The 19,657-nt window shown below is 43.6% G+C and overlaps 1 protein-coding gene across 3 annotated transcripts in view; it reads right to left on the bottom strand.

The window, feature by feature from the left end:
* MBD5 (methyl-CpG binding domain protein 5) overlaps positions 1-19,657 on the bottom strand; it is a 1,606,355-nt gene that overhangs the window by 1,158,423 nt on the left and 428,275 nt on the right. For all 3 annotated transcript variants that reach the window (XM_044074864.1, XM_044074862.1, XM_044074863.1), the window contains exon 3: positions 8,955-9,652. In XM_044074864.1, the coding sequence (XP_043930799.1) occupies positions 8,955-9,067 (113 nt within the window). In that variant the 5' untranslated portion in view covers positions 9,068-9,652. The remainder of the gene's footprint in view (positions 1-8,954; positions 9,653-19,657) is intronic.

Here is a 19,657-nt window from a genome sequence, read left to right as displayed (position 1 = left end):
TCTTTTTTGGTACAAATAAGAATCTTAAGTAAATGCCTGGATGACGTTTTTGGAGCAGCTTTGAGTTCTCCAGTGTTGCTGCCTCTCTCTGATTGGGTGGAACATCTGGGACAGAGCTCTTTGGTTTGGGGAGTTTTGAAAGGCTAACAGAGTATCCTCTGGCTATGATGCTTTGCACCCAAAAAAAATCTTGAGATCCTTGATTTTGCAGACCCCCTCTGTGGTGTGGGTGGTGTCTACCATTATATATGTTTCCCCTTCTGCCTGTGGGGAAAAATTCTCCCTGAGATTCCTTAAACCACAGACTTCTTCCTCACACTGATTCCTGGAGAAGGATCTTTGTGGGGTAGAAAAACGGCTTCTGATGGCAGACAGGGTCTCTCCATCTCTCTCACTACTGGAGAGAGCATCTCTAACAGTGGGCTCAAATAAAGCCAATCCGTCAAAAAGGAGCACGGATGAAAGATGCCTTAAAAGGTTCAGCAAAGTCACACAGACTCAAAGCATGGCGCTAATGGCAATGCCAGAACTGGGATCCCTGAAGGTACCTTCTGCCACATGGGAGATTAATCTCATGAATGGATTAGAAACTGACTACAGAGTGGCCATTCTAGAGGAGAAGGACTTCCTTTCCTCATCGGACATGGATTCTGGGACAGAGCTAAAGAGATCTTCGATTAAATCCCTCTATAGCCTTGTAAAATGGGAAAGATGGTTTAAGGCTTGTAAGGTGAAGGCAGGCGAGGCATAAACTCTTTCGTCAAATCTGTCCATGGCCCTAGACTCCCTGTTAGGGGGGTGGACAGCGGAGCTTTCCTGGGTCAGCTCCTTCTTGGTGGCTGCTGCAACAACCATAGCATTTACTGGGATTCCTTTGGTCCAACAGGGTCGGTCAAGATCTTGTCTGTATGTTTTGGGATAGGATCTACAGCGTCCGGGTCCTTCCAAGCCCTGCTTGATACCAGGTTGATAAGCGCATTAGCAGGGAGGGACACCAAAGATGAAGATGGGCCAGACCTGAAAGCCTCCAAGAAAGAATTGTTGTGTAAAGTCTTACCATAACCATATATGTCCTTCTCTTCCATGTTGCAGTATTCTCACATGTGGGATCCTCTGCCACAATGACCCGAACGTCCGGCTCATACACAAAAGCTTAGCCTGGTTGCTGTAAGGTGCGTAGGATGTCACATGCAGGGACCATAAATAATGGGCCATAAATGTGATGTCTGGATGCACAGACCTCAGAACTGAATGCCCAGTCGGACAACAGTCTAAGGTCAGCTGAAAAAATGCCATCAGATAAGGGAAAAGGTCCTATAGGGGGTAGGAGGGAGGGATAGGAATACTGCAACATTGAAGAGAAGGACATCTGTGGTTATGGTAAGATTTTACACAACTTTTCTATGTCCTATTCTCATCTTGCAGTATTCTAATATGTGGGAGAGTACCAAAGCTCAACATGTGATATGGGTGGAGGAAGAAGTTGCAGTCTCCAAAAATCCATGGAGGATGGCTATGGCAAATCCTGCCCTAGCTCTGGAGATGCAGTCCAATTTATAATGTTTAGTGAAATTGTGGACTGAGGACCATGCAGCTGCCTCTAGGATGGTGGCTCTAGCTAGACCTTTTAGAAAAGCAAGCCCCTGAGGAGGCTATTGCACTGGTAGAGTGGGCTCTCATAGTGTGTGGTAACTGTCTTCCATGGAAGGAGTAGCAGAAGGAAATAGTTTTGGATATCCAAGAAGATATAATCTGCTTGGATACTGCTTTCCCCAGGGCCCTGGGGGTGAAAGGACACAAAGAGCTGGGTGGACTGCCTGATGTCCTTAGTCTTATCCAGACAGAACCTGAGCTGCCTGTGAACATCTAGGGAATGGAGCACTCTCTCACTGTCATTCTGTGGTGAAGGAAAGAAAGTAGGTAAAAGGACAGATTGGTTAAGGGAAAGCTCATTGACCACTTTAGGCATGAAGGAGGGGTTAGTGCGCAGATACCTATCCTTATGGAAAATGAGGTAAGGAGGGTTAGCCATGAGAGCTTGTAATTCGGAGACTCTTCTGGGTGAAGTCAAGGCTGAGTCAAGGCTACTAGCAGAACAGTTATCCAGGTACAGATTTTTAATGTGGCTGAAGCTGCTGGTTTAAAGGGAGCACGAGTAAGTTTCTCCAGAATGAAATTCAAGTCCCAAGGAGGAAGTATGGGTTTCCTCTGTGGTTTGAAGTGAAGGACCCCCTTGAAAAAAACTTCAGCTCTAATCTGGATAAAAAGGGTGGATCAAGAGGTAAACAGGCTGAGATAGCAAACAAGTGGACTTTCACTGAAGAATATGAAAGTTCAAACTTTAGTAGCTCACACACATAGGACAAAACTAGAGGAATATCCACTTGAAAGGGACCTAGTTGCCTTTTAAGACGCCAAGTAGAGAACCTTTTCCATTTGGATAAACAGGCTCTCCTAGTAGTAGGTTTCCTGGCCTCCTGCAGGACAGATAGCACGTCCTCCAAGTAAAAGTGTCTAAAAGGGATCAGACGTTTATCACCCACATGGTAAGACTGAGTGTTTGCAGAAATGAGTGGACGAGAGACTGATCCCTTGTGTTGTGTGATGGACTACCCTTGGCTAATGACAATAGAAGGGGGAACCAGTGCTGCTTTGGCCAACAGGGAGTCACCAGCAAGATTTTTGGCTTCTCCTACTGAATTTTTAGCAGGACCTTCTGTATTAGGAGGGAAGGGGGGGAGCTTACAGGAACATCCCCTTCCATGAAACTGAGAAGGCATCCACTCTCCAAGCTTGTGGGGAGGGGTACCTTGAGTAGAATAGCTGTAGTTGTCTGTTCTGAGGAGAGGCAAATGGATCTAACTGTGGAGTGCCTCAATGGTGGACTATGTCCAGGAAGGCATCTCTGTGCAACATCCATTCGTGATTCTGAGACAATGATCTGCTGAGGGCATCCGCCTGATGGTTCTGTGATGGGATGTACACTGTCTGTAGTGTTACATTGGATTGAGTGGCCAACTCCCATGCTTGTATGGTCAGAATGCACAGTAAGAAAGATCTGGTCCCATCCTGCTTGTTGATATACCACAGGACTGTGGTGTTGCCTGTAAAGATTTTGAGGGGACCTGGATGTATGAGGGGGAGGAATGCCTTCAGGGCTAGGAGAATAGCAGTCATTTCCCTGATATTTATGTGTTTTTCCTGGAGGCGGGGCTCCCACTGACCCTGCACCTTGAGTCCGTTCATAATGGCCCCCTCATCCTAGATCTGATGCGTCTGTGTACATTTACTGACTGCAGGGAGAGACTGTAATGGCAGTCCTCGATTCAGGTGGAATTGCTGAATCTGCCACCTTATTTCCTTCTTCAGGCAGGGAAGGAAGGGCACCTGAAAGTCTAGGGGGTGCGAGTGCTGGGACCAAACATTCTTCAAGTACCACTGGAACTTCCTCATGTGTAGCCTGGCAAGGGGCAACATGGGCAGAGTGGCTGCCCTGAAACCCAGAAGATGAAGAAATTCCCTGGCTGAAAGGGAGCCGACTAGGAGTAGATCCTGAAAACAGCTGGTTAGAGAATTGACCTTTTCTGCTGGGAGGAAGGCCTTCATCAGATCTGTCCTTATTCTGCAGCCCATGAAAATTTGGTCTTGGGATGCAGTAAGGGAGGACTTGAGTAGGTTGACAGTGAACCCCAGGCTTCCTAGGAGTGAAATTGTGAATGTGAGTTGTTTTTGTAAGGTACTTGCCTCCTCTGCCTGAATGAGGAGGTTTGTCCAAGTAAGGGAAGATTTGTATGCCTTTTGTTCTGCAGAAGGATACTACTGGGGCTAGACACTTTGTAAATACCCTTGGTGCTGTGGATAATCCAAAAGGCAAAGCAGTAAACTAATACTGAGAAGAAGGCACAGCAAAACACAGGAATTTGTGAAAGTGTGGGTGGACAGGGATGTGAAGATATGCCTACTTTAGGTCTAAAGTTGCTATGAAGGCACTGTGTGACAACAGTGGAAGAAGGGTTTGTAAGGACAGCATGCGGAAAGTAGGTACCTGGAGAAAGGGATTTAAAAGGGACAGGTCCAGGATGGGCCATCCACTTTTGGAACTAGGAAGAGCCTGGATTAGAAGCCTTGACCTTCTTGTCCTGGGGGAACCCTCTCTATTGTAACCATGTTGGAGCAAATCTTGAATGACCTGAGGTATGACATGGATTTGTTTTTTTTTGCAGGGAGGGGAATACCTTTTAAAGAAGGGTTTTCCTGGTAAGTCATGAAATACCCTCTTTCCATAATTTGAAAGAACCCAGTTGTCTGAGATGATTTGATCCCACTGGGAAAAACAGTGAGAGAGGCAGGCAGAAACGGGAAGATGAGAAATGGTGTCTAGACAGTCATGCACTGTTAGGTCTATCAGGAAACAGCTGCCTTGGAGTAGTGTGAGAGGAGCCAGTCCTGGAGGAAGGAGGTTTCCTGGTACTTTTTCTAGGTTTAGAGGAAGGGGGGCCAGAGGCTTTTCTGACAAAACTTGGCTTGGCTGGGTAGTTTCTATGAAACTTAGGGACTGGGGAGACAAAACAAGATGCTTGAGATCCTGCAGCTCATGGCTTTTCTATTGTAGATTTTTAAAAAGACTGCTTTTCAAAAAGGAGCTTATTGTCAAGAGGGGCATCCATGATTTTGTTTTTAAAATCATCTTGCAGGGGCTGTAGCCTGACACAGGAGTACCTACGGGGAACTAAGGCTGATGCAACAGATCTCACTGATGCTTCAGTAGTATCGTACCTGCATTTAATGGACTGCCTGGCTACTTGAGCAGCCAAAGAAAGCTTAGAGGCAACCTGAGTTTTTTGTTTGGAGAATCTGGCATTGAGGAGAACAGTGTTGAGGCCTGGGAGACTAGGTCTAGAGCATACTTAACCATATGAATTTGTTAACTGACGGCTCTAAAAGCCAGAGTTGAAGTGTAAATCTTTTTTCCTAATCTGTCTATCATCTTACTGTCTTTATCTGATGGCAGTAGAGAAGAAGAGGGAAGTTGCATGGATTGCTTGTCTGCTGAAACAGCAATTACAGCAGGGTCTGCCATAGGAGGTTTAATGAGGAATTTAAAGTCATCAGGAATTTTGTAAAACCTGTCTGGCCTCTTTGGGGTGGGTGGCTGAGATTTGGGTGTCTTGGAAACAGAGGCAAAGATATCCAAGTTTGCTGGTATTACAGGAGGGATAGCACAGTGAGGGAGACCATCTGCAGAAGCTTGAAATAACTCTTCTGCACCACTGTCATTGAGTGGAATTCCACTTGAAATATTCCCTCATTTTGGAGACAGTCTCCCCACAAGTTATGTCCTCAGGTGGAGAATCCCCTTCCAAAAATCCTCATCAGGAGAGCACCAATGGGGGAAGCTAGCTGTGAGGCATAGGAAAGGGACTCAAAGGAGGAGGAAGGCTCTTCCTTTTCTGTAATGAGGCAGTGGCATAGGTCCAGCAGAAGTGGGCCTACGGCTCAAGGTTGGAAGGGCAGTAGATTGAGAAGCCGTAGGCCTTAGGGCCAAAAAGGCCTGAAATAGGGACTGGGAGAATGCCTGCCAGTCAGGCACATCTTCTGTATGGAAAGATATGTGCTTTGTGTTTTGCTTCCTTTTTAAGGAAAGAGTCTCGAGTCTTGGCTGAGTTGGAGTAGGCCTGGTATCAGACATAAGGCCAGGAGTAGAAGTGCCTTCCTCAGAGGCGGATGGTAGCACTGGCCATTTGGGTGAACTTGATCCCCCCCCCGGACATTGGAGACTGACATTGCAGGTACATCTGGAGACATGCAGGTTGGAGTACCAAGGGTGCCTTCCGAATTGGTACCTGCCAAAGTCACCAGCCCTAACAAATGTACCTCAGCCCCTACACCGGAAGCTGGTGGGACGTCCGTACTCGGAGGCACAGTTTCAGGCCTAACTACCTTGGCCTTCTTTTTTGGTGGTTCAGACGAGACAGCAAGTTCAGGATCCATACTGATGGCTGGGAGCTTCAGAAGCTGTTTTCCGACGAAGAGCTTAAGGACTGCGAGGCAGCTGCATAGTGTTTTAGGAACAAACGACTGGCAGATGGAACATGCTTTGTAATCATAGGATGGGCCCAAGCAAAACAAGCAAAGGTCGTCGCTGTATTTGCGAGGTATTTGACGACCTTACATTTTCCCTTCCTAGATGACATGGATGGAATCCGCTAAATAAAAGCTATACAGCAACCTAAGCTTTAGCCAAAAGTAGAAAACGATTGCCTAACAGGGTACTTATCTTTGTTGAAGTCAGTAACATGGAGATGAATGAGCAAGCTGACATTCGACTATGGCAGAGAAGTTCTGAGGTCTGTGCATGTGGACGTCACATTTATGGCCCACAGTTTATGGTCCCTGCGTGTGATGTCTCATGCACCTTACAGTAGCCAGACTAAACTTTTGTATATGAGCCAGACGTTCGGGTGGCTGACGCGAAGGATCCACATGTGAGACTACTGCAACATGAGAAGAGAAGGACATCACAGTTTCCTCGGGAGTAGAATTTTGGGAAGGCCATCCACCTTTCTGGCACAGGATTTCTAAGATGTCTCCAAAGGAGACATCCTCAGGTAGAGATCTGGGAGACCCTTCTCCTACCTTGAAATCGTTGTCTTCTGTAATGGATTCTTCTGGGGAATCCAGACGCCTCCTTTTGTACTTTCTCTTCCGGGGAATCTCCACGGTGGGGTGTTCCGGGGGGATATCAGGTGAGATCTGGGGTTCCTAGGGTGGAAGACCTGAAGGCTTTGCTAAGCCAGCTATCCTGAAGGTGGCAGTGGTTTGGACTTACAGACAGTATTCCATGGGGGTGAGGAGTGGATCCGAAAGAGTGGGAGCCAAGAATCTCCTGGGCATGGACAGAACCCTCCCGCTCCACCATCTTGAAAGTGGAAGAGGCTGTAAATGCCGAAGACTGTCCCCCTGGAGACGAAGCTACCTGGGCAGAGGACCCCCAAGCCCCACTCCAAATGGGAAGTCAGGGCTAAACTGTCGAACGCCAATCTTCCAAGGGGAAGCAACGGCTCAGAAAACTTCAAAGTAAAGATCACCGACCTCAGAGCCAAAGTCAAGGCTTCGGCTGTGAGAACCGCTCTGCCCCAACGTGGCTGAGACAGCGCGAGTCAGGGAAGCTGTCTGGGCTGAAGAGAAAGTATTACTGGCTCAGGCACCTCGACTCTCAGGGCCTTCAGATCAGAGGACTCCAAACCAGGAGGTTGGATTGGAGAAGGAGCTAATGGTATGAAAGGCGATTGCCTGCTAACGGACTTGGTAGGGGACGGAGCTGGTAAGACCCCCAATCTTGATCTGTGTCTGAAGGAATTCCCACATCAACCTGTCTATCTCTGATTCAGAAAGGCTATGGGAGGACCTGACAGATGATGCTGTAGAAGGTGGCTTGGATGTAGTCTTGGGAGATGTCTCTTTAAGGGGAGACCCTGTGGTTGAAGGAGGAGGCTCCGAAGGCAGGGGAGCTTGGAGATGACTGTGCAGACCTACTTGGATCCGACACCCTAGGAGCCTTGGCTGGAGGGTTGTCAGATGAAGAAGAGGCAGACTTTTTCCGGGGAACAACTGTTGCATTCCCAGGCTACTCTATGTTTTTTTTTTGAGGAGGATTGAGCCCCTGATGAGACAGAACCTGCAGACAGGGCTGAAGGAGGTAAGAGGCCCTTTAGAATAAGTTTATTTTTTTCTTTTGGTCAGTGTTCTCTGGTGAAACCCCCTGCAAATGGAGCAGGAGGCTTCAAGGTGAGCAGGGCCAAGACAATATACTCACTCCCTGTGGGCATCAGATAAGGGGATATTGTACCCACAGGAAGTGCACTTTTTAAAGCCTAAAGGCTTAGCAGACATTTTTTAAAGTTAAGTAGAAAAGGAGAGGAAATGACAATAACTCCCGCCAAAGAGAATGGCCAGCAATCACTACTTCAAAAAGAAAAAAAACATAAAGGAAATAAGAAAGTAATAGCGTAAAAAAATAACAAAGAAGAAATTACGGACTTAACTGTCAATATCCAACAGAGCTCAAAGCAAGTGGATCACAATGCTTTTCCTATCTGCGGCAAACAAGATCTGAGGTAATCTGGGGGAATGAGGCATTATGGGTAGAGGAGGAGCCAGAGCTTTGAAGCCTAAGCTTTAGAACGCAGTTGAGTCAGATCCGAGTTCAGATCTGAAACCCATCGGTTGAGGAAGAATGAAAATGACAACATCAGATCAAATAAATAAAATAAACAATAATGCTACTCCTAACTCCTCTCTCCAGCTTACAGGTACTAAAATGTGTTTTTTTTTTAATACAATATTAAGAATGCTTCCCATTCAGATCAGGTGGCCTCAGACACAGAAACCTCAGATCCACCCATGCATTGCACTTTATTTGTAACTCCGAAACTCAGTTTGCACCACTTCTGCAACTACTCAGTGAATTATCTAATTCTGCCTTTCCCCTCATGCTCATACATTGTACAGATAGCACAATAAGTTTACCATCTGAATCCCTGTAAAGCTCTCACTCTGCTTTACATTTAATATGGTTAAATTATTGGTTCTACTAGGGCACATTCACAACCACTTTTTTATACAAATTTCATACAAAATGTAGCATCTTTCACTTATTTTTATTACTTTATAAGCAGACATTAGAAACCCCGTCATATTAAGATGATTAACTTCACAATACCATGGCCACAAATGAACAAGTCAATAAACTCATGGCATATGCTTCAAACACAAAATAACAATGCAGCTGACTTCCACAGCAAAATGCATCACTCATGGCAAAAAAACTGTCCTACTACAGTGCTCCACTACACCTCTCCTTTAACCAGGCATCGATATTCTCATGCTACTTAAATAATATAAGCAAAGAAAGCATAGCACAGCTTAAAAGATTAACTATACCACTGACTTACCTAATGTATACCACTCTGCTGTGGTCAACTCTACGCTGCCAACCAACTGGAACTTGCACGGCTGGATGTCCACCATCTTTGTCACCTCCTTCACAATCTTTTCCTCCATTCATTTTTTACTTCTGCTTACAATTCCTCAGCGATATCAACAGTCAGAAAAATACTTCAGACAACATGTCATCATGGTCTCCAAAAGAGGACCACAAAGTACAGCTACCTTCAGAATGTATAAAGTGCACTGAAGGTGGTTCCAGCCCAATTCGGAACCAAGCCATTAAAATCCACCATCTAAGCAGCAAGTCAGTTTCCCATTGTAATGCACATAATAAATGTGCTGGCTGATGATTCAGAACCAATCAAAGACATGCAGGCGGTAAGCTACATGAGTAAAGTTAGTTACTTCCTTTTCAGAAAGAACATGATTCAATAAAAAAGTGTATTTTTTTGTCCATTTTGAAGGGGTAGGGGAATAAAAGCATGGGCTGGCTATAAGACCTTGGGCTTTACGGCCATCTAAAATGCCTCATGGTGCTTAAGACTGAGTTTCAGTTCCACTGCGAGTCCAAGCTACTGCCATCTGGTGCTACTATGCCCTTTGTATGTTGCATCCTTGTTAAATCCTCATCCTCTTAAGGATAACGAAGACACAAAAAGCTTCTTCCTGAAACTTATCATGACTCCCTGCTCCAAACGTTAATCTGTGAGAAGAAAGAATGGAAACAGTCAGTTACTTTTCAACATAGCTGGTAAACAATTTCACCAAATTAACTTATTTGAATTACCAACATTCTGATTTTTCACTCACACAAGAAAGTGCCTCCTAATATACAGGTAGAAACATATTTATTTATTTCAGTTTGATTACCGGGGAGGTCCACTGGGCTTTGGGGCCCGTTTTCAGTGGAGGCCCGGGGAGAAAAGCTCCACAAAAACAACAGTATTTATTACAAAAAGAGTTCAGACAAAAACATTACAATAATTAAACAGGAAGTTACAAACATAATACAATACTGATGTCATATGGCAAAAAATAGCAGTTAACGGTTTCAGATAGGTTTCAGCAGGAAAAGAAAAAAAATAAAGTAAAGTATTCAGGGATTATGAAAGTAGGAAGATATAAGTAGCTGATACAGCTAGTATTCTAGGAGAGGCTAAAAAAAGAGTTTAGTTGAGAATGGAGGTTAGCCAGGAGAGAAGGAGGAGGATGGTTTGAATGGAGTAGGTTGAAGAGTGCAGTTGCAAATTCTATTTAGACAGAGGTGGGAATGAAGTAGGGCTTTGAAGTTGTCCAGGTTGTTGCAGGATCTTAGAGAGGTGGGTAGGGCATTCCATTTTTTAGCAAGGGTGAAGGATAAAAGCATTTGGCCAGCTGGGCGCTTAGGTTTTTGTACTGTGATCAGGTTTTGTTGAGAAGATCTAAGGGATCTAAGGGGGGGTATAGGGTATAAGAATGTTGGAAAGAGCAGGACAGTTAGTTGGATGGAACAGTAATTTGTGGGCTATGGTGAGTTGGAGAAAGGTAAGATGATTGGGGAGTTCAAGCCAATTTAGAGAGTGGAGGGAGGAGCAGTGATGAGTGATGGACTTGGCAATGGTAGCAAATTTGGATATTTTGTTATAGCATTGTTCCAATTTGGAGATAAGACTGGATGATAGATTAGTGAGCAGAGGAGCGCCATAGAGTAGAGAGGGAAGGAGGTAAGTAGAGGCGAGGGTTAGCCTAGCGGAAGGAGACAGAAAGTGGTTGTTTTTGTACAATAAGCCAAGTTTTGTGTGTGTTTTTTTGATGTTTAGCTGGATATGATTATTGAATTTCAGCTGGTCATCAATTATGACACCGAGAAGTTTGGTGGAGGTTACTATTTTGATAGTGTAGTTAGATAGGCTGGTAATATGAAAGGAGTTTTTGTCAAGTGGTGAGGATTTGGCGGGGGGAAGAGGAGTATCTTAGTTTTGTTGGCATTCAGGGATAGGTGATTTTGGAACATCCAATTTTCAGTGGTTGAAAATGCAGTTTGGGTTAGAGCTTGGAGTTCTGTTTGGTTAGGGGCATGGCAGATCAGAGTGGAGTCATCAGCGTATTGAACAATTGTGGTGTTGGGGATGGCTTTATGGAAGTCGTTAATAAAGATGATGAATAGTAATGGACCAAGAATGGAACCTTGAGGGACTCCGGTAGGTGTAGGAAGGAAGGTAGATGTAGCTTGGCCCCATTTCACAGCTTGGGATCTGTTTGAGAGGTAGCTAGTGAACCAGGAAAGAGCTTTTTGGCTAAGGTTGAGGTTAGAGAGATGGTTTAGAAGGAGGGAGTGTGAGATGGTGTCAAAAGCTTTAGATAGATCTAGTAGAACAGATGAGACTAAATTACCGGAGTCACGGGCTGAGTTCAGACAGTGAAGGAAAGAGAGAAGGGCAGTGTTGGTACTGTGTCCAGGGCGGAAACTGTGTTGGGTGGGGGAGAGTAGATGGTGTTCAGTAAGGAAAGGCAAGAGCTGCAGGTGTATGCATTTTTCGAGGATTTTGGATATAGGGGAGAGGATGGCAATGAGGTGGAAATTAGAGACATTACAGTTCTTGCCACCTTTGTGAAGTGGAAGAATGAAAGCAGAACACCAAAGTTTGGGTATATAGGATTCATGTAGAGACCTGTTTATTAGGATGCTGATAGGTATAGCAATGGAATCAGAGGCTATCTTTAGGAAGGAGGAAGGGATGTTATCAGGGGCATTTGAGCAAGGTTTGAGTTTGTAGAGAAGTTTCTTTATTAGGTTGGTTGGCACAGGTTTGAGTTCAAAAATGGGGGGGGGTGGGAAGGGAGAGGAAGTTTGATATGGGTGGGAGGGTTGTTGTTAAAAGTCTTGGTTAGTTCAGCGATGGAAGAAGTGAAGAAGGAACTAAATAGAGAGGCAATTTCAGGGTCAGATTTGCTGGAGTCAGGACAGGGGTTGTTTTTAGTACTAGGTATAAGGAGGGAGTTAATGGAGTTCCAGAATTGTTTTGGATTTCTTGTGTGACTTTCTTGTAGTTTGATGTAGTAAGACTTTTTCTCTAATGACTAGTTTTTTGGCCAGGTTTCTTAATTGCTTAAACTGGAGGAAGATTTCAGGCAGTTTGTGTTTTAGGTAAGCTTTCCAGGATTTGTCTCTTTGGTGCATAATCTTTTTTGTCTCTTTGGAGAGCCATGGGGTGGGTTTAGTTTTGATTCTTTTTCTTCTTATTGGAGCTTGGGAGTTAAGGATAGTTAACAATGTAGAATTGAAATATTCAACGGCTTTGTCTAGTGGCAGTGTTTTTAGGGGGTTCCAGTTAGTTAGTTTAAGGGAGTTAGAGAAATAATTTTGACTAAAGTTGGTTAGGTTACGTGTTTGAATGAAGTGGTGAGAGTGAGGGGAAGTGGGAGTTGCTCGAATAGAGAAGGCAGGGAGGTGGTCTCCTAAAGGATCGGGAATTACACCAGATGAAATAATTTTGTTAGGATGGGATACAAGTATCCAGTCTAGTATGGTGCCAGGGGGGTTGGTTTTATTAGGTCTAGTAATGGAGTTAGTGAGTTGAATGAAGTTGAATAGATTGATGGTAATGAAGGGATTAAGATTATTGATTTTCCCCCAGTCAATGTTTACATCTCCCAGAATAAAGGTTTCTAATTTGATGTTAGAAGAGCACCAGGAGAGGATGTCTTCCAAAGTATTTGCATTATTACCAGGAGGAATATACAGGGAAATAATGCAAATGTTTTTGTGGATGTTCAATTTTAGTATGCCAATGACTAGCTCTGCATTGTTGAATGATGGGAGGGAGTTAGGGTATGGGGTGATAGTTAAGAGGTTGGAGTAGATTAAAGCAACACCTCCACCTCTTTTGTTAGTGCAGTCAGATCGGAGAGAATGAAATCCTGGAGGAAGGAATTCAGAGTCATTGATGTGAGGTTTTAGCCAGGTTTCAGAGATGGCTACTATGTCTGGGGAGTTATGGCTAAGCCAGGCATGGAAGAGTGTGAATTTATTTTTTAAGGTCCGTACGTTAATAGTGAGGATCTTGAGATTTTTATTAGTATGTTTATTGTTGGAGCTGGGCAGATTTATTGGAGAGAAGTTGGATGGGGGATTTGTAGGAGAGAAATTAGGACCTGGATTAGGGTGAATATCGCCAGCTAAATGAAAGCGATTATAACTGGGGGTAGGTTTATTAGGTTTGTAGTTAGATGGGTAACATTGGTAGAGGTTTGCTTTAAGTTTGTGGGTGTTATCAAGGATTGGAAGTAGTTTTATTTTGAAGAGAAGTAGAGGATGGGAAGTGATTAAAGAGGCAGATATTTTGTGGAAGTGGGAGGTGGACTGGTTTTGGGGTGTCAGAGGAGGAGAGAGCACATGAAAGGTAGTGAAGGAGATTAGATGGTATAGTAATGGTAGAAGCAAGATGAGGGGTGAGAAGAGAAGGACTTTTGATGGAAGGGTATGCATGGTAATAGGAGAAATGAATGATATGGGAGGAGAAAGTAAGTGAAAGTTGGACTGTTAGGGGTGTGGGGAGGAAGTGGGAGGGGGATAATGTGAAACCTGATTGGTCAATGACCAGGGAGGTACTAATGGAGAGGTGTAATGTGATTGGGAGGAAAGGAGGGAGGTACTATAAGGTGAGGTATAAGTTTGGAGGTACTGGGGGTGGGTGGGAAGTGGGGGAGCGGAGTGAGCCCGCAGGGCGAACGGAGCGGGTAGAGCAAAGAAGGCGGGAATGGCCAGAAACAAATCAGTGATCTGCTAGAAGGAGAGCTACAACAGGGGGTGCAGGTAAGAGGGTTATACCCTTTAGAAGCTTAGTTTCTACAAATAAAGAAAAAAGTTTACGTTCTAGAGTGCATCTCTCTCTCTCACACACACACACACAGACACACACACACACAGACACACACACACACACACACACACACACACACACACACACACACACACACACACACACACACACACACACACACAAAACCTTCCATAAAAAATTAAAAAGTCATACACTGGGTGTAAATGTGTAAATTAACATTTTGGCATCCTGAAGGAAACATTTGCCTAGGAGAGTAACCTAATAATCATTCCAATAATACAAACCAAAATTCATATTTATTTTTTTTACCCTAACCCCTTTGAGTGCCCCTGATTTCTCCCAGCTCCCAACCTGTACAGTGTCGTCTCACTGCAGAGTATGATCAAACTTGGTCAGGGAAGGTATTCTTTGGGATATCAGGGTATGCAGTCACTCTAAATGTGGAGTGAAGATCCTGACATGGGACAGCCTGCCACATATGTGGATTAAGGACATTTCTGTACCTTTATGTTACTCGGGATACAGGCATAAATTACATCAGGAAGTGTGCACCATGCCTCTATGAGAGCAGTACAGGTCTCTGGCTCTCTGGGCTACTATGTGTTGACACTGATAAACATCTCCCTGTTCTCCACCTGCATTTGACAATCAAGTATCAAATCCTCATTTCCTTCCTCACAACCCCAGAGAGAATGATCTGGTTTCTGGCTTCTCAAGCCTATGCCCTTCCCAACTTTCTGTTGCCTGAGAAGCTAGTTGAGACAACGTTTCTTGCGGCAGACAGTCATCAATAAAATGTCTTCATTTTACTTTACTAAAATGTAGTTCTAAAAGGTTATTTTTTTCTTGCGCCACATATATAAATATTAGACACCATATTTCACTCTCAAAAATTATTTGGCTACATCAAGTGCTGTGATTGCAACATCAGCCTGCCAGATTATTACTACCTACTTTAAAAGGTCACAGACTGCAGAATCATAAACATGTATTCACACACACACACACACACACACACACACACACATATATCTGTGTGTGTGTGTGTGTGTGTGTTTGTGTATACACACCTTTTAGTACAAGATATCTGGACAAAGGCTGACATAATGGGGGGAGGGGTACAAACGGCCAAAAATAGACACATTTTAAATATTACTCTTATAACCTTAGAATGTTGCCAGAATAAAAGGATTTGTGTTACTACGCATTTTCAGAAGGCTATGAAGTTAGTCTGAAACTGAAATCCATGTCGTTATCTAGTGACTCTAATCCTCAGATCAGCCAGTGATTTGCCAGAAAACCACAAATGTTTTGAGGAACAGACCAAAAATATGAGGCAAAAATTTGGACAGTTGAGAGGTATCACACACACACACACACACACACACACACACACACACACACACACACACACACACACACACAATTTTAAAGGAGATTCTAAGTAGACCGAAGTTGCAGGCAGTCAACAGCTGGACAGTTGCCATGCCACTGTGAAATCACTGTTACAGCAGGGAAGCAACTGCCCCCTTTCCCCACTGTTATGCAATCAAGAAGTTAGTATAAACAATTAGCTGACAGTAAGGGAGCAGTCCCCAAATGGGGATGTACTCCCTTCTAAAAACTGTGGTTTTGGTTTGCATACTCCATGGTTATTTCTTGGACCCAAGTTATGTTTCACACTACTCTCTGCAGTTTATGTTTTCTTTTAACTACAAAAGCAGACAATAATGCCAAAAAAGCATTCCAAGCGGACTACTAGGACTACACACTATTAAAACAAGTCTGAGAAGCATGTACATAGACCCCCACAACTTCTGACTAAATAAAAAAAATGATGCCACAAAGATTTGCAAAGAAAGTGCCAAGTTCTGGTAATCTGCTTGAGGCTCCTGAACTGCAGTACTGTCTGATCTTGCCCAGATTCAAAGCATCGTCTAGGACTAGGCAATGACATGGAACGCATTATCATGGAACTTATAAACAAAGACATTGGCAACCTTCAAACACTTGACCCCACCCAGTTTGGGTTCATGAAGGGCCGATCTTGTCTCCTGAACCTGATTGACTTATTCAAATCAGTCTCCAGAGCTGTGGACGAGGGTAAGGTGGTCCACACAGCCTATCTGGACCTTGCCCAGGCCTTCAACACCATCCCCCACTCTGGAATCATAGATAAACTTACTAAGCTGGGCATAAATCCCTACATCACTCGACGGGTTGCCAACTGGCTTATTGACAGAACCCAGACTGTAAAAGTAGCCGACTCCAAATCCAGCTCTAGACAAGTGGAGTACCTCAGGGTTCAGTCCTGGGACCGCTCTTGTTTGGCATCTACTTATCTGAAGCACAGGCTAACACTAAGGGACTCTGGCTAACAAAGTTCGCAGATGACTGCAAACTGGGAGCCATTATTGAATTCCCAAATGATGTGGATATTCTACAAAGGGGCCTTACAGAAACAGATGCTTGGTGCCAGAGACATGGGCTCAAGCTTAATGCCAAGAAATGTATCGTTATCCCCTTTGGGAAAAACCATGTACCCATGAATTGCCACATAGGTGAAAGTACACTAAACACCGAAAGTGTGATGAGAGACTAAGGGACACAGGTGGACAGTGGTCTCACCTTCGATAACCACATCGCCACAACAGTCAGGAAATCCTTCTATGTGGCACACCTCATCACTAAGGGCTTTTCATCCAGGAAAAAGGAGGTCATTGTCCCACTGTACTCATTCGTCATTAGACCCATTATAGAGTATAAAGCCCTGTTTGGTATGTACCTCACAAGACATCTGCAACAGCTGGAAAGGCCGCAGAAATACCTCAGTAAAAGAATCAGAAGCCTAAAGCAGATGCCATATGCTGACTGTCTAACAAAACTCCAGTGGGAGGTTGGCATAATGGTTAAGGTGTTTACCTTACAAATACAAGGTGCAGGGTTTGATTCTCACATGGGGTTAACTGGCTAGGATTAAAATAGCCCTCAAGGGCAGTTAGCCTAGTACTAATCTATGAACCTATACTCTGTGGCATATCGTCTACTCAGAGGCAATCTCTGCTTAACATACAAGGCCATGTCAAACCCTGAGCTGTTGGATATGCTCCACTTAAAGAAATCCCAATCCCTTGGAGCCACACACTCCAGGTATCTAAACCTTGTCATCACAATGAACAAAACATGCTGGAGGGATAGGTTCCTGACCCAGAGACTCCCCATACTCTGGAATAGACTGCCCGTACATGTCAAGCAGAGCACCTCCTTGGTTCTGTTCAAAAGGAACCTTGATGACTGGATGGGAGATAGGAAATTCACCCCAAGGATCATGTCAGTCGCCCTGCTAGACAGGGGTCCAGGGAAGTAAATATTGTGGGAAGAAATATCCAGGGAATTGTTATGGCTAGGTTTGTATAGGCCCTAGGGCCGATAGCCTAATACTAACCTATGAACCTATGAACTCAGAATTGTTGCACCCAAATAGTAATAAATCTAAATGCGTGTGTTCTGCTAGAAATCACCTAGGAAAGCTAGGATTTAATATACGTAATATATACATGTAATACATAATATATACGTAATGAAGTTTCTTTCACACACATCTGCCCTCAAATACTGGCACTACAAAGTTCACAAATGTTTCCTTCTATACAGTACTCAGAGGACTATCAGTCACCTGTGGAGGAAAATATTTTTGTATATAAATTAAGTCCTGCTTGAAACAGTTATGCAGGTTATGTCACTGTGAAATTATATAGGGGGCACACTGATGTCTTAACCTTAGGGATGTGGTGGACAAGTGTCCTTACTGCACAGATGACATAACTCTCAAAGAGCTAGTCTTGGGTCAAACATCCTTAATCAGCTGTCTTTTACTTTTCTTTTGGTGCTTCAAATAAGAAGAATTACTTTTGTACTGAGTCCAAAGCAAATACCTACACAACATTGACTGGAAGTCAGGTGCAGCATACAAGTGTTATCTAATTCTAATACAACCAGTTAGAATTTGTGTGGCTGAAGGTCCCACCATCACTTTCCTCCTTTGTTCTCTCTTCTACCACTCATCAAATCTATTTTCCCTGCTTAGGTATTTTCAAAGACAGAGAAGAAAACACTTCCGGAATGTTAACTAGATCGCTTTAAAGCAGATTCTGAAAGTGGGAAATGTCCATCCAGGAGACAATGTCTAAAGCTTGCACTAAAGGGCACAGTCTACAACCAGGCTTCTCTTCTTAATGCCTCTGTTATTCCTGCTGTGAGGCGTCTATAGCAACAAAAGCACAATGAGCCATGCTACACTATAGCAATGAGTAGATCTTCAAAGGAGATGGCAATGCAACATGTACTTTAACTGTAAATATGCACCAGCTCACAAGAGAGATGCAGTAATACATCTAAACAGCTACAAATTTCTCCAAAGTTCAGCTGTGTAGAGGAAACTACACAAAAGATGACAAAAAGCAAAATGTTGTCAGAGTAACACAAAATAACAGCAGAAGAGGAATACCATCTGTGAAGATATGTGAAGGCTGCCAGTGTTGCTAGATAGAATTTTGTAGATAATTCTGTCATTTGTAAATATTAAAATAAGCCACAGGCTTGTTCTCTTAAATAAGAACATTTTATTGGATGTTACACTTCAAAAATGTAACCACACTGCACTCTGCTGGAGGAAAGCTGATAAGTTAAGCATTGTACAATTGTTTGATCTCAAAACTCGGAGCCGAGATGTATGGATGAAGGAATTCTTCCTATTGTTTTGAGACCAGAGTTAATTGCTAGAATTTACATGTAAAATGTCATTTATTGCTGTATTTCCTGACCAGGTGCAAGCTTACTAAGAAATGTAAATGTAGAGTTTCTGTCAGACTGGGAACCAGAGAATTGTTACGAATGATGTAATCTAAAATGAGTCAGCAGGATGTACTATCAATTTAAAAGACTTTCTCAGACAGAGAGAGCATTTTGCATTTGTCTTGAGAACATCCAACTCACCAGCACTCTGTCTGTGCTCTGTATGTAAATAGGATTTTAGACTTCAGCGTCTCTCTTGGAAACAGCTAGTAAATCGGAAGATTAGACTAGTTGTCTTTTGTACCGATGTCAGAACTATTCTACTGTATTATTTTAAGCATTTTCCTGTGATCTCTGAACTTTTGACTAGCACTGCGTAGTAAGATGTATTGTCTTGTGTTTTTTTTTTATTATTAAATATTTTTAAACCTTTCAACTGTGGCTGTTTTGTGTAAAGATAATTTAAGCTCTAGAGTACATTGCATGTATATAGTGATACTGGCCAAGCCACTCCAATTAGCGTTAAAAAGTTCTGGTCACACTTACTAATTGGATAATAATATTGCACAATTATATAACTGGACACCCTTTGGTAAGGGCCTTTTTAGTAGCTGATAAGTAAGGGTCCTGGTGGCAGTGATTACTACATTTTAGCCTGGACAGAAGGGGCACAGCTAGTGAACTTGTGCCAGACTTCCCTAGGAGTGTGTGTGTGGTGGTATATAAATTATACCTCAATGTGTATGTGTGTCAGCTACTTGGGCAAGGAGATGAAGCACTGGTTGGACAGAGAGAGTGCTAGGAGGACTTGGCGTGGGGCCCTGGCTAAGGACTCCACTCTAAAGTTGTACCAGTGGGGAGTCTTACTGGGGATCTGAAGATAATGGGAAAAGGAGAAACCAGCCCCAGACTGACTGTGATCTCTGTGTGATCTTAAGTGAGTTTGTACTTTACTGTGTGTGTATTTGATATCCTTCTCAATATGGATGCCCCTCACTGATGTTAGTAGTGACGATTGAGGCTCCTTGATTACTGGGCCTGTGCACGGGCATCACATATTAATTGTCTGGCAGTGGTGGGATATCTACACC

The sequence above is a fragment of the Protopterus annectens genome, chromosome 6.part0 (genome assembly GCF_019279795.1).
Source record: "Protopterus annectens isolate FY-2018-M chromosome 6.part0, PAN1.0, whole genome shotgun sequence".
NCBI lineage: Eukaryota > Metazoa > Chordata > Ceratodontiformes > Protopteridae > Protopterus > Protopterus annectens.
This window is presented reverse-complemented; position numbering and strand designations above follow the sequence as displayed.